Source organism: Naumovozyma castellii, chromosome 7, assembly GCF_000237345.1.
Source record: "Naumovozyma castellii chromosome 7, complete genome".
NCBI lineage: Eukaryota > Fungi > Ascomycota > Saccharomycetes > Saccharomycetales > Saccharomycetaceae > Naumovozyma > Naumovozyma castellii.
In genome coordinates, this window is record NC_016497.1 from 1 (window position 1) to 13,801 (window position 13,801).

The following is a 13,801-nucleotide window of genomic DNA, read 5'->3' on the forward strand; positions in this document are numbered from 1 at the left end:
CGGAGCCGGGGGAAGGCGGTGTGGTACTCGTCCAGGTCCACCAGGGCGTAGTTGGCCAGCTTGGTGCGCTCCTCCAGCAGGAACAGCTTGCTCTTGGGGTGGAACTTCTTGACAACCTTGCGGACAGAAGCACCCTCCTTTTCAATAGTTAACACGACAAATCCATCGACAACGCTGACGTTATCTGAAATGTAAAACATGGTGGTGGTGGATTTGCGAATAGTAACCTAGCTTTCCTGTACAACATAAAGAAACGTCTTTATATTACTATCCGGAATGTCGCAACATATGGAATGCGCGTTATGAGGAAAGAGAATATCTTTCTGTTAATTTTATAATTTTGAACGTTTATTTAGAAAATAATTGTATATTTAAGAAATTGGAAATTATGAATAATAAAAATTTCAAGTGAAAAAGTATAATATAAGTATACAAATTAAATATCTAAATAATCCTTCCCATTATAAGATTTATTCAAGAAGAAGAACGATTCATTATCTTTAAACTTCTAAGAGCTAAGTATTCAAACATTAAAAACACATAAAAGAGTATAGTTGCATTTTCATTATAATGCTGAGGAAAATCTTAGAATATTAGATTGAAAACGGATCCTTCACACTGCAATACCACCAATTGACACTTAATACCAATACATTACCTCCCATCATCACCGTCTTACGCCTTGTTCAACTTTAAGATCACGTGCAGTCTGAAAATTAAGGAGATGCAACTTTGAAAATTTAAATTACAGTTCACTCCTTGCCCCCCCCTCTAAAGCTTAAGGAAAGACCAATCAAACAACCATCAAAACGAAAAGAATGGAGCTGTAGAAACGACTATCCCTGTTCTAATATAGGAGCCTTAAGAAATGGAGCAACTCAAGTGCAATGACTATAAGAATTGATGGAATTTCAACACCACATTTAATAATAAGATAGGAATACCTTGGCCTGGTAGAAGAAACCCACTTTCACATCTCGCTGCTATTGACTATGCAAGACACATATTTGATACTTTAAAGTGTTTTTGGAATGCTACTCCAGTGGCTTTATTCAACCAACAAGATCAATGTAGTTCCATTTGCACACTACCTTAAAGTAATAATTGGACATCTTCTTATAAAAGAAATGAAACAAAGATAACATACGAAATCAAGACCGAATAATGTTATATTTTTGAGCTTTATTAAAAAAAGATATCTACAAACTATCTAATAACTCAACGTTAAAAAGAAAGTTTATTGTTATAAAGCACGGGATACACTATACTAAAGTTAAAATGATGACTATATTAAATATGATAACTAGCACACTGCATTTAAATTACATGGTCTTCTTATTTATAGGCTAGAAAATTCCGATGAGGATATAACTTTGGTCTTCGCGATATAAATAAGTGGGCCTAAGATGGTTTACTATTTGCCATGTAATTTGAATAGTAATTCCTTAACATCATTATTAAACTTATTACAACAATTGCATGGCTGGGGGTTCTTTATATTGTAATATTTTTTTATTTGACTCGTTGGGCAATCCAAGGTCATCGAATCTATGTCAAATGAAGAATCACAGAAAATAGTGCTAATTATCCCAATTTCTTCCGTTACCATTGACGCATATTTAACAAAATCGCGGATTGATGGTACATAATCCATTAACAGTACCATGAAAACATTTTGGACATCTTCTAAATCAGCCAGTATTTTTGTTCCTATGATAACTTTACATTCATTTTGCTCCTGGAAATCTCGGACTATATTAAGCCTATCATTCAATGCAGTTTCCTCGGTAACTTTAACAGCATCATTTCCCAGCATTGCACTCAAAGCATCTGCTGCCTCAGTCTCCCTGCAAATAATTATAATTTTCCGTTTTGAATGGGGCCGACAGATTTCCAAATATCTTTTAACATTACGTACACTTTTTCCCAACGTACCATAGCCAGATTGTTCCTTCCAAAACTCTTTATACACATTTTTCAATAGGAGCTCAGTTATCAGAGTGTGGTAATATATACACTCAGATATGCCTATTATTACGGGCGAAATTAATGGTTTTTCTATGCCCCGATGTTTCATCAATGTTTTGAACTTAATATGTGATTCAATAGAGGTAAATACCAGTATTTTGAAAAAGCTATTTAAACAATTGGTTTCTACTATGGTGAACTTTTGAAAGCTTAATTCATAACATGAATTGATAACACAATATCCCAAAGAACAGTTCGGCATGGTTGGCCCAGCAGTAAATATTTTGTAGGGCCGCTATTAAAAGATAAACGAATGCCTGTGAAGGGTATGCCATTATTCCTGTTCCTTCTTGATGACTTTGAATTAATTTTAAACCACCTATAATCTTGGCGATAGAATTTGTATGTGAATGGTTTGCATATGCTTGAAAAGTAATTCCGACTTAAATGGGATAAGGCCTGCGTCTGGATGGTTATCTCTAAGATCTTTGGTATTAATTGCATTTCGTGAATATCCTTACATCTAGTATATTGGTCCATAACATGATCGGAAATGGTCAAGTTTTTGACAGACTTCTTCCATCGACTTCTCGAACTAGGAACCTAATGGAGTCCGGTATAATGACACTGTCTCGAATTGAATAATGAATGAGTGACTATTCAACTTCAACACACCAAGAAAGAAAAAAACAATTCACTCCGAGATTTTGTTTTTTGAATAATGCACCTGAAATCACTTCAAGACACTTAGCATGTCAAAAGCAAAATCCAATGACAAACCAGCGTACTATCCTTTACACCCACGCTGAATTTACAAGACCAATTGCCCCTGACTGCCTACTGAGATACTTCAAGTTGGATATTGATAATGTTGAAATTACCGACGATTGGGAAAGGTTTTGCCAAAGATTTCCTGTTAGAACTGTCCCCTCCCTAATTACCGCCGACGGCCATAGATATTTTGAACAGATGGCTGTTAATCATTATTTAATCAGGAAAAGTGGCCAAAAGGGGGAAATTGAGCAACTCTTGGGATCAAACGATAATTACGCTCTCCAAAGTGAAATAATAATAATGATTTGTTCCTTCTGTACTTCCGATTTTCTAAATGCATTCTGCTACTACTGCTTGCACGACTTAAAAACAATACCAATTGATGATGTAACAACGCGGAATGCTCAAAAGAAGTTAGAAACCATGTATCCATTGTTCGAGGAGAAGTTAACGAAACATAAATATCTAACAGGTGATGCGGTTACCTTGGCTGACTTAGTTAGTTCCTCGAGTTTTACACTTGGCTTCCATTCAATGTTTGATAAGGAATGGAGGGACCGGCACCATTTGCTAGCTAAATGGTACGATAACATGATCCACTCAAATTACATGGCTTACCACTATAGAGACTTCACTTATGTTGATAAGGCCCACAAAATTGTTGAGCAGCCATTACCTGCTGATATTAAATAATTTTTATTACAACTTTGCACAAATAGTATAAAACATTGAATACGAAGTACCTACCCCTATGCTTTTAATAGTTGACGAAAAAAAAAGTGCTGTATTATCTTTGGTATCCTAATTAAATAAAGTATAAAAAGTACTTTATTATTATATATTTCTCTTACTGTAACATCTTTTTGTGTTGGCATTGTTTGTTAAGGGTTCTTTAATGAATAAACAACCCTAAATGAGTAACTAGATCAAATTAGATATACGTTCAAGAATAATATATAAGCTTGGCTCTATTTATGATAATTACCTAACGGGTTCCCACTGATACCAACTTCCTCATGATAAGTTGAATGGTAGGTCGACAACGACGACGCTCCATGGGTTGGATCAAGATTCTTCAATGACGCGGTTACCCTGAGTGACTAATCAGGTCTACCCTTAGTATCTCAGCTAATACAGTCAATCCATCCTATAAGTCTCACAAACTACAATTAGGTATGGATGAGCTTATCGAAATCTACCTGACATTTTTTTGGTCGAAGTTAATGAGCTAAAAAGATGATAAAAAACCATTCGATTCAAAAACGCAACTACACTGTGTACTTAACATCTAGTAATTTTTTGTTATAACAAATACTAGATCAACTACTTTACTAAGATTATTATTCTTTCCAGTCCAATACTCATTCCCTTGAAACAACACATAACACATTTTTCCGAAATGTGTGAAAGGAGAACCACGGAGAGAAGGTCCGGCACGCCCAAACACCTGGGTCCCACTATTAAACTCACCACGTACCTATATATGTTGATTGGGTCTGCTATATTTCCGCCCATGCAAAGTTTGGATTTTTGCTGAAAAAACAAATACTACACTCTTTTCTCAGGGAAATGCGCGGAGTATCTGCAACTGTTGCTAAAAACTATCCAGAGCTATTCTCGTTCGGACTCGATTGTATAAATAACGCGTTCTTATTTAAGCGTCTCGAAACAAACATTTTATGCTCTCCATATAAATAAGCGTGACGATATCACTCAGTATACCATTGCTATGAAACTGTTAGCAGCCTATAGCATTGCCGCGTTGTTAGCCATAGCAGTAGCATGCGATATGTTGCAGGGCCAAGAGGGAAAAAAAGCTGATCTCCCTGTTTCGATTCTAAAAGAACGAGCCTTTCCATTTTATTCGATATTTATGACATCAGCCCGGTGGATATACGGTTATTTCAATGCGGCAGATCCAATCCACGTGAAAGTTGCATGGTGGGGAGCTTTCATTGCTGGCGATGGTGGTTTAATTGATACAGCTACCGATATTGAGAACGCATGCAAATCATGCATGGCAAGGCACAAAGACCCCCCTGGTGGATCTTGTGAAGATGACGTAAAAACTGCCATAAAGAGTGTGGTTCTTAATTTGATCATTGGATTTGTCGGGTGGTACTCATCAAGATCAATCAGTTTCATTCGTGGTTTAAGCAGCCAAAAAAGGAAGGTACTAATTCAATTATCTCGATTCTGGATAGAATTGCATTTACCTTTTACACTTATGGATTTGCAGGGATTCATAGAATATGCAGATACTTCAGTAGACATTTGCCAGTTTGGTTAAAAATTGCATGCTGGGCAGCTCTTGTTATTGCAGATTGGATTATATTTGATAGGGCTACTGAAATTAAGAACGCATACAAGTCATGTGTAGCGGATCCTAAAGACTCTCCTGGTGGATTTTGTCAAAATGACATAATAACTGTAGTTCATGGCATTGGGCAAATATTTTACTCAATAATTATATTAAGTTGCTTACCAAAGTTGATAAATTCAGTTTGCAACCGGTATTGTGTCTATCGGCGTTCTGTAAAAGGAAATTCTACAGCTTTAGAAATAAAATCAAAGCATTAAGTTTTATTGAAGTATTACTACCTCAAGTAGTGTTTGGTACTTGCCATTAGTCCACTATTAATCAATGACTTAGGGTAATAAGGTGTGGAAAGAAACAGTGATGACGAACTCTCTGCCATCTTGGTTGTGAGAGCTTGCAGTGAGCAATAGATGTTTTGAATTTTAACCTTGTTAAGGCAAAAAAGGATGGAAGGTTCTGTGCCGTGTAGATTCCAGTGTTGGAGAAGTGGTATTGTGCAGAATGATGGAACGGTTGAAAAGAATGTTAGTACAGAGAGCATGGATGGATTTACTTGAAGTACTGTCCTGCAGGAAGCATATTATTGGATGTGTAAAATTATACAAGGGCGTGTGAAGTATTAGAGTATAGACCGTTGATCACCATAGTGGTTTCTCCAGTTACGGAAGTACAATATCATTATTCGCAATATTATACCTTTGAGGATGTAGGTGGTAAGTAGTTTGCTAACCTCACAAAAGATGAAAGAACTTGTAAGAAAAGTTCTGCTTTGGTTGGACAAATTAGCTGAATATGATTTCGAGTTACAATACTTAGTCAGTCCAGATAATGTTATGACTAATGTACTTCCCCGTGCTGACTATACAATTACTGCAAAAACCCAACAATTACAAATAGTTCCATCATCTTGGAATGAAGATTACAGAAAGAATCCGCTCACAATCGCTGTGTTAATATATTTAAAGGTCACAGAGTCTCGATCTGTTCCTGCTTCTTAGCGTTCCGCCTCTAAGAAATATGTTTTGGGAAGAACTCAAAGGAGCGTCCGCGCCAGCATTTGGGACAGAAGCAGTAGAATTGTTATCAGATGAAGACGTAATAGTGTAATGACAGTTAGAAGTATGTAACTGTTAATGCTCGGGTTTTGCTAGGTAAAGCTTGTTGTTTTCTATGTAAGAATCTATTTGAAAGTACATAGAAAAGGGAAAATATAAACTATGAATTGCATAGACTGTCCTCCTTTTAAAAACTCTCTAACATAATCTTGCTTCGACAAAATATTTTCTTTCAGTGACGCTTTTTAACTTCGTAGTTGATTATCAGTTATGTGGCTCGTACGGCGATGTTTCACATGCTGTAGCAACACACAGATCCAGTACATGTTATCAAATATTTCTATTCTGGTGGTAATCTGTTACCTTCAACACTAGGTGCTAGGTGAAACTATCTGAGCTTCTCCCTCATATGTGCGTATTACTCTATAAGTCTTGACGCAACTGCGTTGTTGCTTATTACTTCCACTTCTCTGTCTCTTTAAGTCTATGCTAGGCACGTGATTTATACCATTTTAAGAAATCATTAGGGCTGTGAATACTCTATTCCAGACAAAATTTCCAAATGATATAGTAATCAGATTTGGATATTCTCACTAAACTTGGGAATTATCGATTGGCCATCATGATGACTTTAGGATGGTCGCTTGTTATATGCTCTCTGCACATTTGCAGCATGTTTCCTTGTTAGTTTTTCTCGGTTAACGAAGCTTATATCTCTATTACAGATGACAATACTTTCAGTAACCTGATAATAAGGGACGAGTTCCTGAATAGGTTGATGCGCAAATAATTCAGCAAAATCGGTCTAATTATTATGCTCAACGGCTAATTGTAAATTACTGTTAAGGGAGGTATCAACATTGCTGTTGAGAGTTCCATTCTGGGAAACAATTACTGGATTGCTTAATACATTTTGTAACTTTGAAGTTATGTTTTCAAGTCGGGATAAAGATCTTTTCCTAGTCGAATGCTCATCATGACTGAATCCTTCAGGTAAAGTTATATCAATAATTTAGATTGATTCAACCCTTGATCCATGCAACCGTTCTGTTCCGCTAGATGTCTGGTAGATGCTTAGAGAAATATTCAATATTTGAATACCAATAAAAAGAATTTCTTCAGAAGTATAGCCATCATGGACATAATATTCAGCATATGTCAGGTACACTTTCAAACAGATGCATTCATAGACAACTTCTAGCCCCAAATTTTCCCAGAATTTCCATATCGTGTTATATATTTGTAGAATGTAAATCAAAATAAAATGATCTTACGTAACTTTAAAACATTGACGTGTCTCGTCGAGTAGTTTCGCGTCGCGTAAATAATGAAATTGCTACATTTGAAACGCTGATGGTCTTACTGAGAACCTCCCTTCTTAACAACGAATAACACCATAAAAGCTCCAATATTCAAACAATAAAAGTAGATAAAACGGCATAGATAGCATGGATGAGCGGTTATCACTTTTACAAAATCAAAAAAGCCCAAATACCTATCCTAAGGCCGAATCACACTTTAAAATGATCAACCGAAAGATAATTCCTCTAGAAACTCAAGAAACCAAGGGGACCCATACTGAAGAATTAGTACACACCGGCTTAACTTTGGCTGGAAAAGGACTTCAAACATCTAAGTCACAATCGCAAGTGTTCACGCGTTATTCTTTTAAAATGAAGAACAAGAATTTTTCAGCTGATGATGTTCACGCTCACAATTCATCTAATCGCATAGAAACAAGCAACTCCAAAGAACAATTTAATCCAAAGAACCTCCCCACCAACGAGACAATAGATAAATATTTTAATGAACTACTGGAAGGTGGTACCTTTTTTTGGGGTTCTGCCCAAAAGAATTTACAGACAATGACATATAAAAGGAAATGGGAATTGATATGCAAGATGAATCAAACTGATGCAGAGACGACAACTTCGAGTCTACCTCCAACCAAAGATGTAGAAAATGCAATTAAGAAACTGAATACTCTTGTCGCTTCTCCAAAAAACCTTTCTAAAAGCCTATATCAACTGGAAAGAATGTTACGTCAAACTAATATATGTCAAATATTCCATAATCGGAGAAAGATTGAAATCTTAGTAAAGTGGATTCCACAAGTTGGTAAAGATGACTTGTATGTGTTTCTCCGATGTTTCAAAACGATGATGAATAATGCCGATATTAGAATATCCATGCTTGATTATCCTGAACTACTGTCATATTTATGTTCGCTAGTCTCCTCAGAGTCAACATCTTTAAGATGTCGTCTCCAAGCCTCAGATATACTACTGCTGTTAACTTACATTGATAACCATTCCGGTTATGAGGTGGTTTGGAAGCAGTTGAGGCCACATATAGCTGAATGGTTGACAAATTCATCAAAACTACTTTCCAGCCCCGAAGAGGCAACAACTGAAGTCAACGATGTGAATGCTTCGTTATTCTTCCCCAAAATGGACATGCTGATATCAGATTATTTTTCATCTATGCTCTTTCTTATTAACTCAATTGTTCAAGGTTTCCAATCCTTTACTACTAAAAAGAATATATTAGCTGAATTGAAAAGGAGTGAGGTTTATACTTTACTATATCTATTAGAAGATATTGATTGCAATGTTATACAAGAACAAGTTAAGTTATTCAAGGATACAGAAGAAAATATTTTAGAAGTAACTTCAAGAGAATCTGGAGTCCATATCGATAGTCCATATGGATCGATATTACAGCAATTAACTAATCTGACGAGTAATACTCAATTGGAACCACAAATAAATTCTTTGCTAGATCTAATATTAAAATCAGTGAACAAAAAGACTTATTCAGAGTCTTCGAAACTGTTGCAGTTCATGGAATCATTTTTACAATACTCTCTGGATAATTCAAACCATAACCATTATGAGCATCCAGAAACACTTTTCCAGGAATCTGTTAATAATTTGATGGATTCATTACAATCGGACGAAATTGCAAAGAGGGCAATGTTGGAATTAGATGAGAAGCAAAGTCAAATGAACATACTATCCAATCAATTAACTAAACTACGTAATGAAAAGACAATGGATAAGAGCGATATTCTCGATCAACTAAAACAAGTAACAGATCTATTGGAATCGAAGGATAGAGAACAGGAAAAACTGATATTAAAAGCTAAGTCATTGGAAGATAGTCTAAGAGAAGAGAAACGCAAGTATGATCAGTACGTTGCCCATAATAGATATAACGAATCTAATAAAAAGCTTTCCTCAGTGTTTATAAACATGAAGAATCATCCTGAAGAAAAAGACAAGAATTTTAAACGCAATCCTTCAATTTCCTTACTGAAAAGCCACCGAATGGAATCGTTATCATCTTTGATAAAAAATCCACCAACTAGTTTAAAAGATCATTCCTCTGATGATCATTTACTTCAGTTTCCTGCAAGTTCCCCGACCCTTAATATCAAAAATTCTAGACTTTATTCAACTGAGATGGGGTCTCGTGAAACCATAGCAGATTCCTTTTCAGTAGACTCTGATTTTTCCAACTCTAACTCAGATATCTTTAATTCAAGTATTTCCTTAACATCGACACTTCTTTCACCGATTGTTCAATTTCCTCCACAACCTCCTCCACCGTTTGGACAAGAAAGTACAACAACTCTACCAGAACAGCAACAACTTCCTCCGCCACCACCTCCGCCTCCCCCACCTTTCTTAAATGGAAATATACCAACGGCTCCTGGTCCTCCTCCGCCTTTTTTAACTGAAAACGCAAATACTTCAACTGTTCCACCACCGCCACCTCCTCCACCACCTCCTCCACCACAATTTTCTTCAAATAGTACCCCAGGCATTGTTCCTCCCCCGGCACCACCATTACCTGATGTTTCGAATAGTCTGCCCGTACCTAAACTATCTGAGACAAAGAAAATAAAACAGATTCATTGGGAAAAAATTGAAGATATTGAAAACACCTTTTGGGATAACGAGCAGGAGAGAGAAGAAACTGTTACTGAGCTTCGCCATATGGGTATATTTAAGCAAATTGAGGATATTTTTAAGATGAAGAATGTATCTGTAATAATGAAAAAGAAGAAAGTTGTCTCCAGTAGTACTGAATTAATTTCATTTTTATCGAGAGACTTGGCTCAACAATTTGGTATTAATTTGCATATATTTGTCCAATTGTCAGAAGATGAGCTGGTTTCAAAAGTTTTACGTTGTGACGATGATATTCTTGAAAATGTCAGTGTCCTAGAATTTTTTTGTAAAGAGGAAATGACGCATATTAATCCAAGTTTAGTAAGACATTTGACACCATATAGCACTGATTATATGAATCCTGAATCAGTACCGACTAAAAATCCAGACGAGTTGCAAAGAGCAGATAAGATATTTTTGAAACTATCATTTAATTTAAGATCGTACTGGAATGAAAGATCTCAATGCTTATTACTCTTATGTACCTATGAAAAGGATTATTATGATTTACTTTACAAACTGCAAAAGATTGATGATGCATTACAAAGAATATACCATTCCGAAAGATTTAAAAACCTCCTCTACATCATTGTTGAAATTGGGAATTTCATGAATACTAGACCGGTGTCCGGTATTAGGTTAAGTGCGTTAAATAAATTGGCTTTTATTAAATCCAACAATGACAATAATGTATCATTCTTACATTACATTGAAAGGGTAATTCGAATTCATTATGCGGATGTTTATGGATTTATTGATGACCTTCACAAAGTGGAGGAACTAGGTAAAATATCAATGGATCAAGTTGCTCTACAATGTGAAGAATTTTGTTCCAAGATTGACAAAATGGTGTTTAATATTACCAAAGGTAAATTGTCAGATCCTCTTAAACTACATCCAGATGATCAAATTTTGAAAAAAGTGAAATATAAGATAAATAGGGCCAGAACAAAAGGAGAACTGTTAGGTGATCATTTTAAGTTGAGTAATAACGATTTCGAAAAAGTAATGAGATACTATGGTGAAGATCCAACTGATGTAGAATCCAAAAGTGTATTTTTCCAAACTTTTGTGGAATTTTCAACTCTATTTAAGAAATGTGCGAAGGAGAATATGGAAAGGGAAGAAGCTGAAAGAGTATATGCCCAGAGAAAGAAGATTATGGAGGCTTCGACACGGAAAGATAGTGATGTAGACTCGGGTACCGATAACATTGATGGTGAAAACACTGCGGTAGACTCCTTGCTTGCTCAACTTCGTGGAGTCGATAAGAAGCCAGAACCCTTACGTACGCGAAAGAGCGTTAAAGTAGTGACGATCAAGTCTGGCGAATCACTTCCCGTACCGGACGAGGAGAAGGAGAACAAAACGGTAACTGGTGATGAAAAGCTGTTAGAGAGGACACAGGCTATGTTAAATGACATACAAAACATCTAATTTCGGAGTTGCAGATGCCGCATGAAAAAAAAAAATTGTGCTGCATAGAACTTTCGATCAATGGTTGCCAAAAATAACACAAGAAGGTCCTTTCAAGATCCTTCGAGGTGCATAGAAAAACATACCGTTTACCTGTTGTTCAGTCATCCATATCTGCAGTAGAATAATATTGTACTGATTCCTTCTCACATTTGAATTTTATGGATACCTAAGCCATCTACCATTTTTGTGTAACAACCAAATTCTCGATTATATTTTGGTCGATCGCATGAGTTCACTTTCAGTTGCTGTTGGGTGTGCTGTTGGGATTCCAATAGCTGTAGCCTTTTTAATTGCACTTGTATTTTGGGGAAGGTTACAGAGAAGGTTTACAAACGAATACGAACGAGATAGAGATCTCGAAAATGCCATAAATAACGATGATATTTTGATTAACTTTGACGTGTACCAATCCCTACAAGATTTATCAAGCACTTTATCAGATCCTACTATACTTAAGAAGGAAACAAGAAATACAGAAAATGAAGTTACAGGCTCCTCTGACGATGAAGTCATAGAAAATAGCAAACCAATAGCTCTGGTCCAAAATCCATCTAATGATAAGAGGAAATATTTTATTCCTGCTTACCGTCGAAACATAAATAGTCTGCAAGCAAGTAATGAACACACACCTCAAGTTTCCTGTCAATCGTCCCTAAATGTTCCGGTTAACGATTCTCTTTTAAATGTGTATGATCAAATGATTCCATTTGTAGATAACATTCCCTCGGGTGCAGATGCTCAAAAACAGAAGGGTGTATCGAAGTCCACTAATCGTGACAAGAATTCCCTCCTCAAGAATATCAATAGCCAAGATTTCGGTTCATTTTATCCCGGTCGAGAATCTAGTTCCAATCTATATAAGTGCAACTTCCCAAAAGTCCCAACAGAAACAAGCATTTCAGAAAAGCATATGTTTACACGTATATCTAATACTTTGCAACAGAAGGTTAATGCCTCTCCTCTCCATTTTTCCCTTATTGACGATGGGAGTTCCGATATAGAGATTAATAACGTGGATCGTTCATAACATTATTTGTGTAATAAATCCAACTTATACAAGCAAATAAATATTCATCTATATTCAAAACAAATTGTTTAATTTTTTAGTATTCATTGGTAGTATTTACAAAAGAGAGATAGATATAATTATATTGTTCATTCCACCGTAATGGTATTTTCAGTAAGTAAGTCGAATTGCTTATCGTTTACGGTAAGACTCCATTCATGAATCAAGAACTGTTCAGCTCTATTCTCTCTGTCAGCAACTAGTCTAACAACCCCAGGAACTTTATTATCGCCCTTAATATAGAATTTTATATTAATCTTCCCTTTAACGGGGTTTAATTCACCATAGACCCATGGAATAATACCCGAAAACTCAATATTTTCGCCCAGTAATTCCTTTGTTACTGGAGACCTACGTAATTGGTATAGACTTGTTTCAATAATTGGTGATTCTGTCTTTTCATAATTGAAGATTAATGCCAGAGATGCAGTCATGGCGATTGAAAACCCGACAAATCCCATAATTTGCTTAGCCCTATCTTCTCTTGGATCTGGCAAGTCCCTATCTATTCGTAAAGGTCTCTCTTTGTCCTTCAATATCAAATCTGGTTCTTGAGTGGATCTGCTGGATGCATCGGCAGTAATGGTAGCCAGGGAACGCACAGCAGACAGTTGTGTTGGAATTGATCTCTTCAAGAAGACATTCCTTAGTGCAGGAGTAAATGATCTCAACATGTTTCGAGAGTCTAAGGTATTATCTAAGTAGTTTGACCCGTATCGTCTGCGATAACTTATAAGTATAAACAAAGCACACTTGTTTTCTTTCATCCCCTGTCAAGCAATTAAAATCGAAAAGGCGCAGTTAAGAAATTGCACCGATGTCCCATTCATTCACTCAAGGAAGGATAAATAACCAACTAACTGCAAAGCGAGATGACCTTCGTATGTATGGAACCAAGGGATCCATTATGTCAAGTTCTGTGATCACTAACATTGAGGAAAATAGCTTGGTAAAGTGATACATGTGTCTGTTGACCTTGTTCTCGTATCGACGTGTTTGGCCGGAATCAAACGAAATACTGGATTAGCCTTCAAATTGGAAACGATTGAGAACCAAACAGCAAGAGACTATTCCCGCAGGTACCTAAAAATGGGGGAGTCTGTCTACGATTATTCCGTGGCCTCATGTGGATCCTCCAGCTACTTTGAAAGAAAATGAAGGACTACCATGTATTTATATAATC

At 36.2% G+C, this 13,801-nt stretch overlaps 6 protein-coding genes across 6 annotated transcripts; 5 read left to right on the plus strand and 1 right to left on the minus strand.

The window, feature by feature from the left end:
• Nucleotides 1-2,616: 2,616 nt before the first annotated feature.
• On the plus strand, nucleotides 2,617-3,435 carry NCAS0G00100 (uncharacterized protein; the record flags this gene model as incomplete). Its single annotated transcript, XM_003677202.1, has 1 exon — nucleotides 2,617-3,435. The coding sequence occupies one exon, from the start codon at nucleotides 2,617-2,619 to the stop codon at nucleotides 3,433-3,435; it is 819 nt and encodes a 272-aa protein (XP_003677250.1).
• A 1,036-nt stretch (nucleotides 3,436-4,471) lies between these two features.
• NCAS0G00110 (uncharacterized protein) lies at nucleotides 4,472-5,032 on the plus strand (the record flags this gene model as incomplete). The annotated part of the gene is made up of 1 exon (XM_003677203.1): nucleotides 4,472-5,032. The coding sequence occupies one exon, from the start codon at nucleotides 4,472-4,474 to the stop codon at nucleotides 5,030-5,032; it is 561 nt and encodes a 186-aa protein (XP_003677251.1).
• A 2,533-nt stretch (nucleotides 5,033-7,565) lies between these two features.
• On the plus strand, nucleotides 7,566-11,510 carry BNR1 (formin BNR1; the record flags this gene model as incomplete). Its single annotated transcript, XM_003677204.1, has 1 exon — nucleotides 7,566-11,510. One exon carries the CDS (start codon nucleotides 7,566-7,568, stop codon nucleotides 11,508-11,510), a length of 3,945 nt encoding a protein of 1,314 aa, XP_003677252.1.
• A 268-nt stretch (nucleotides 11,511-11,778) lies between these two features.
• Nucleotides 11,779-12,579, plus strand: AIM20 (Aim20p; the record flags this gene model as incomplete). Its single annotated transcript, XM_003677205.1, has 1 exon — nucleotides 11,779-12,579. The coding sequence occupies one exon, from the start codon at nucleotides 11,779-11,781 to the stop codon at nucleotides 12,577-12,579; it is 801 nt and encodes a 266-aa protein (XP_003677253.1).
• A 128-nt stretch (nucleotides 12,580-12,707) lies between these two features.
• Nucleotides 12,708-13,385, minus strand: COA1 (Coa1p; the record flags this gene model as incomplete). Its single annotated transcript, XM_003677206.1, has 1 exon — nucleotides 12,708-13,385. The coding sequence occupies one exon, from the start codon at nucleotides 13,383-13,385 to the stop codon at nucleotides 12,708-12,710; it is 678 nt and encodes a 225-aa protein (XP_003677254.1).
• Nucleotides 13,386-13,490: 105 nt separating this feature from the next.
• Nucleotides 13,491-13,776, plus strand: ATG44 (mitofissin; the record flags this gene model as incomplete). Its single annotated transcript, XM_003677207.1, has 2 exons — nucleotides 13,491-13,499; nucleotides 13,564-13,776. 2 exons carry the CDS (start codon nucleotides 13,491-13,493, stop codon nucleotides 13,774-13,776), a joined length of 222 nt encoding a protein of 73 aa, XP_003677255.1.
• Between the last annotated feature and the right edge of the window lie 25 nt (nucleotides 13,777-13,801).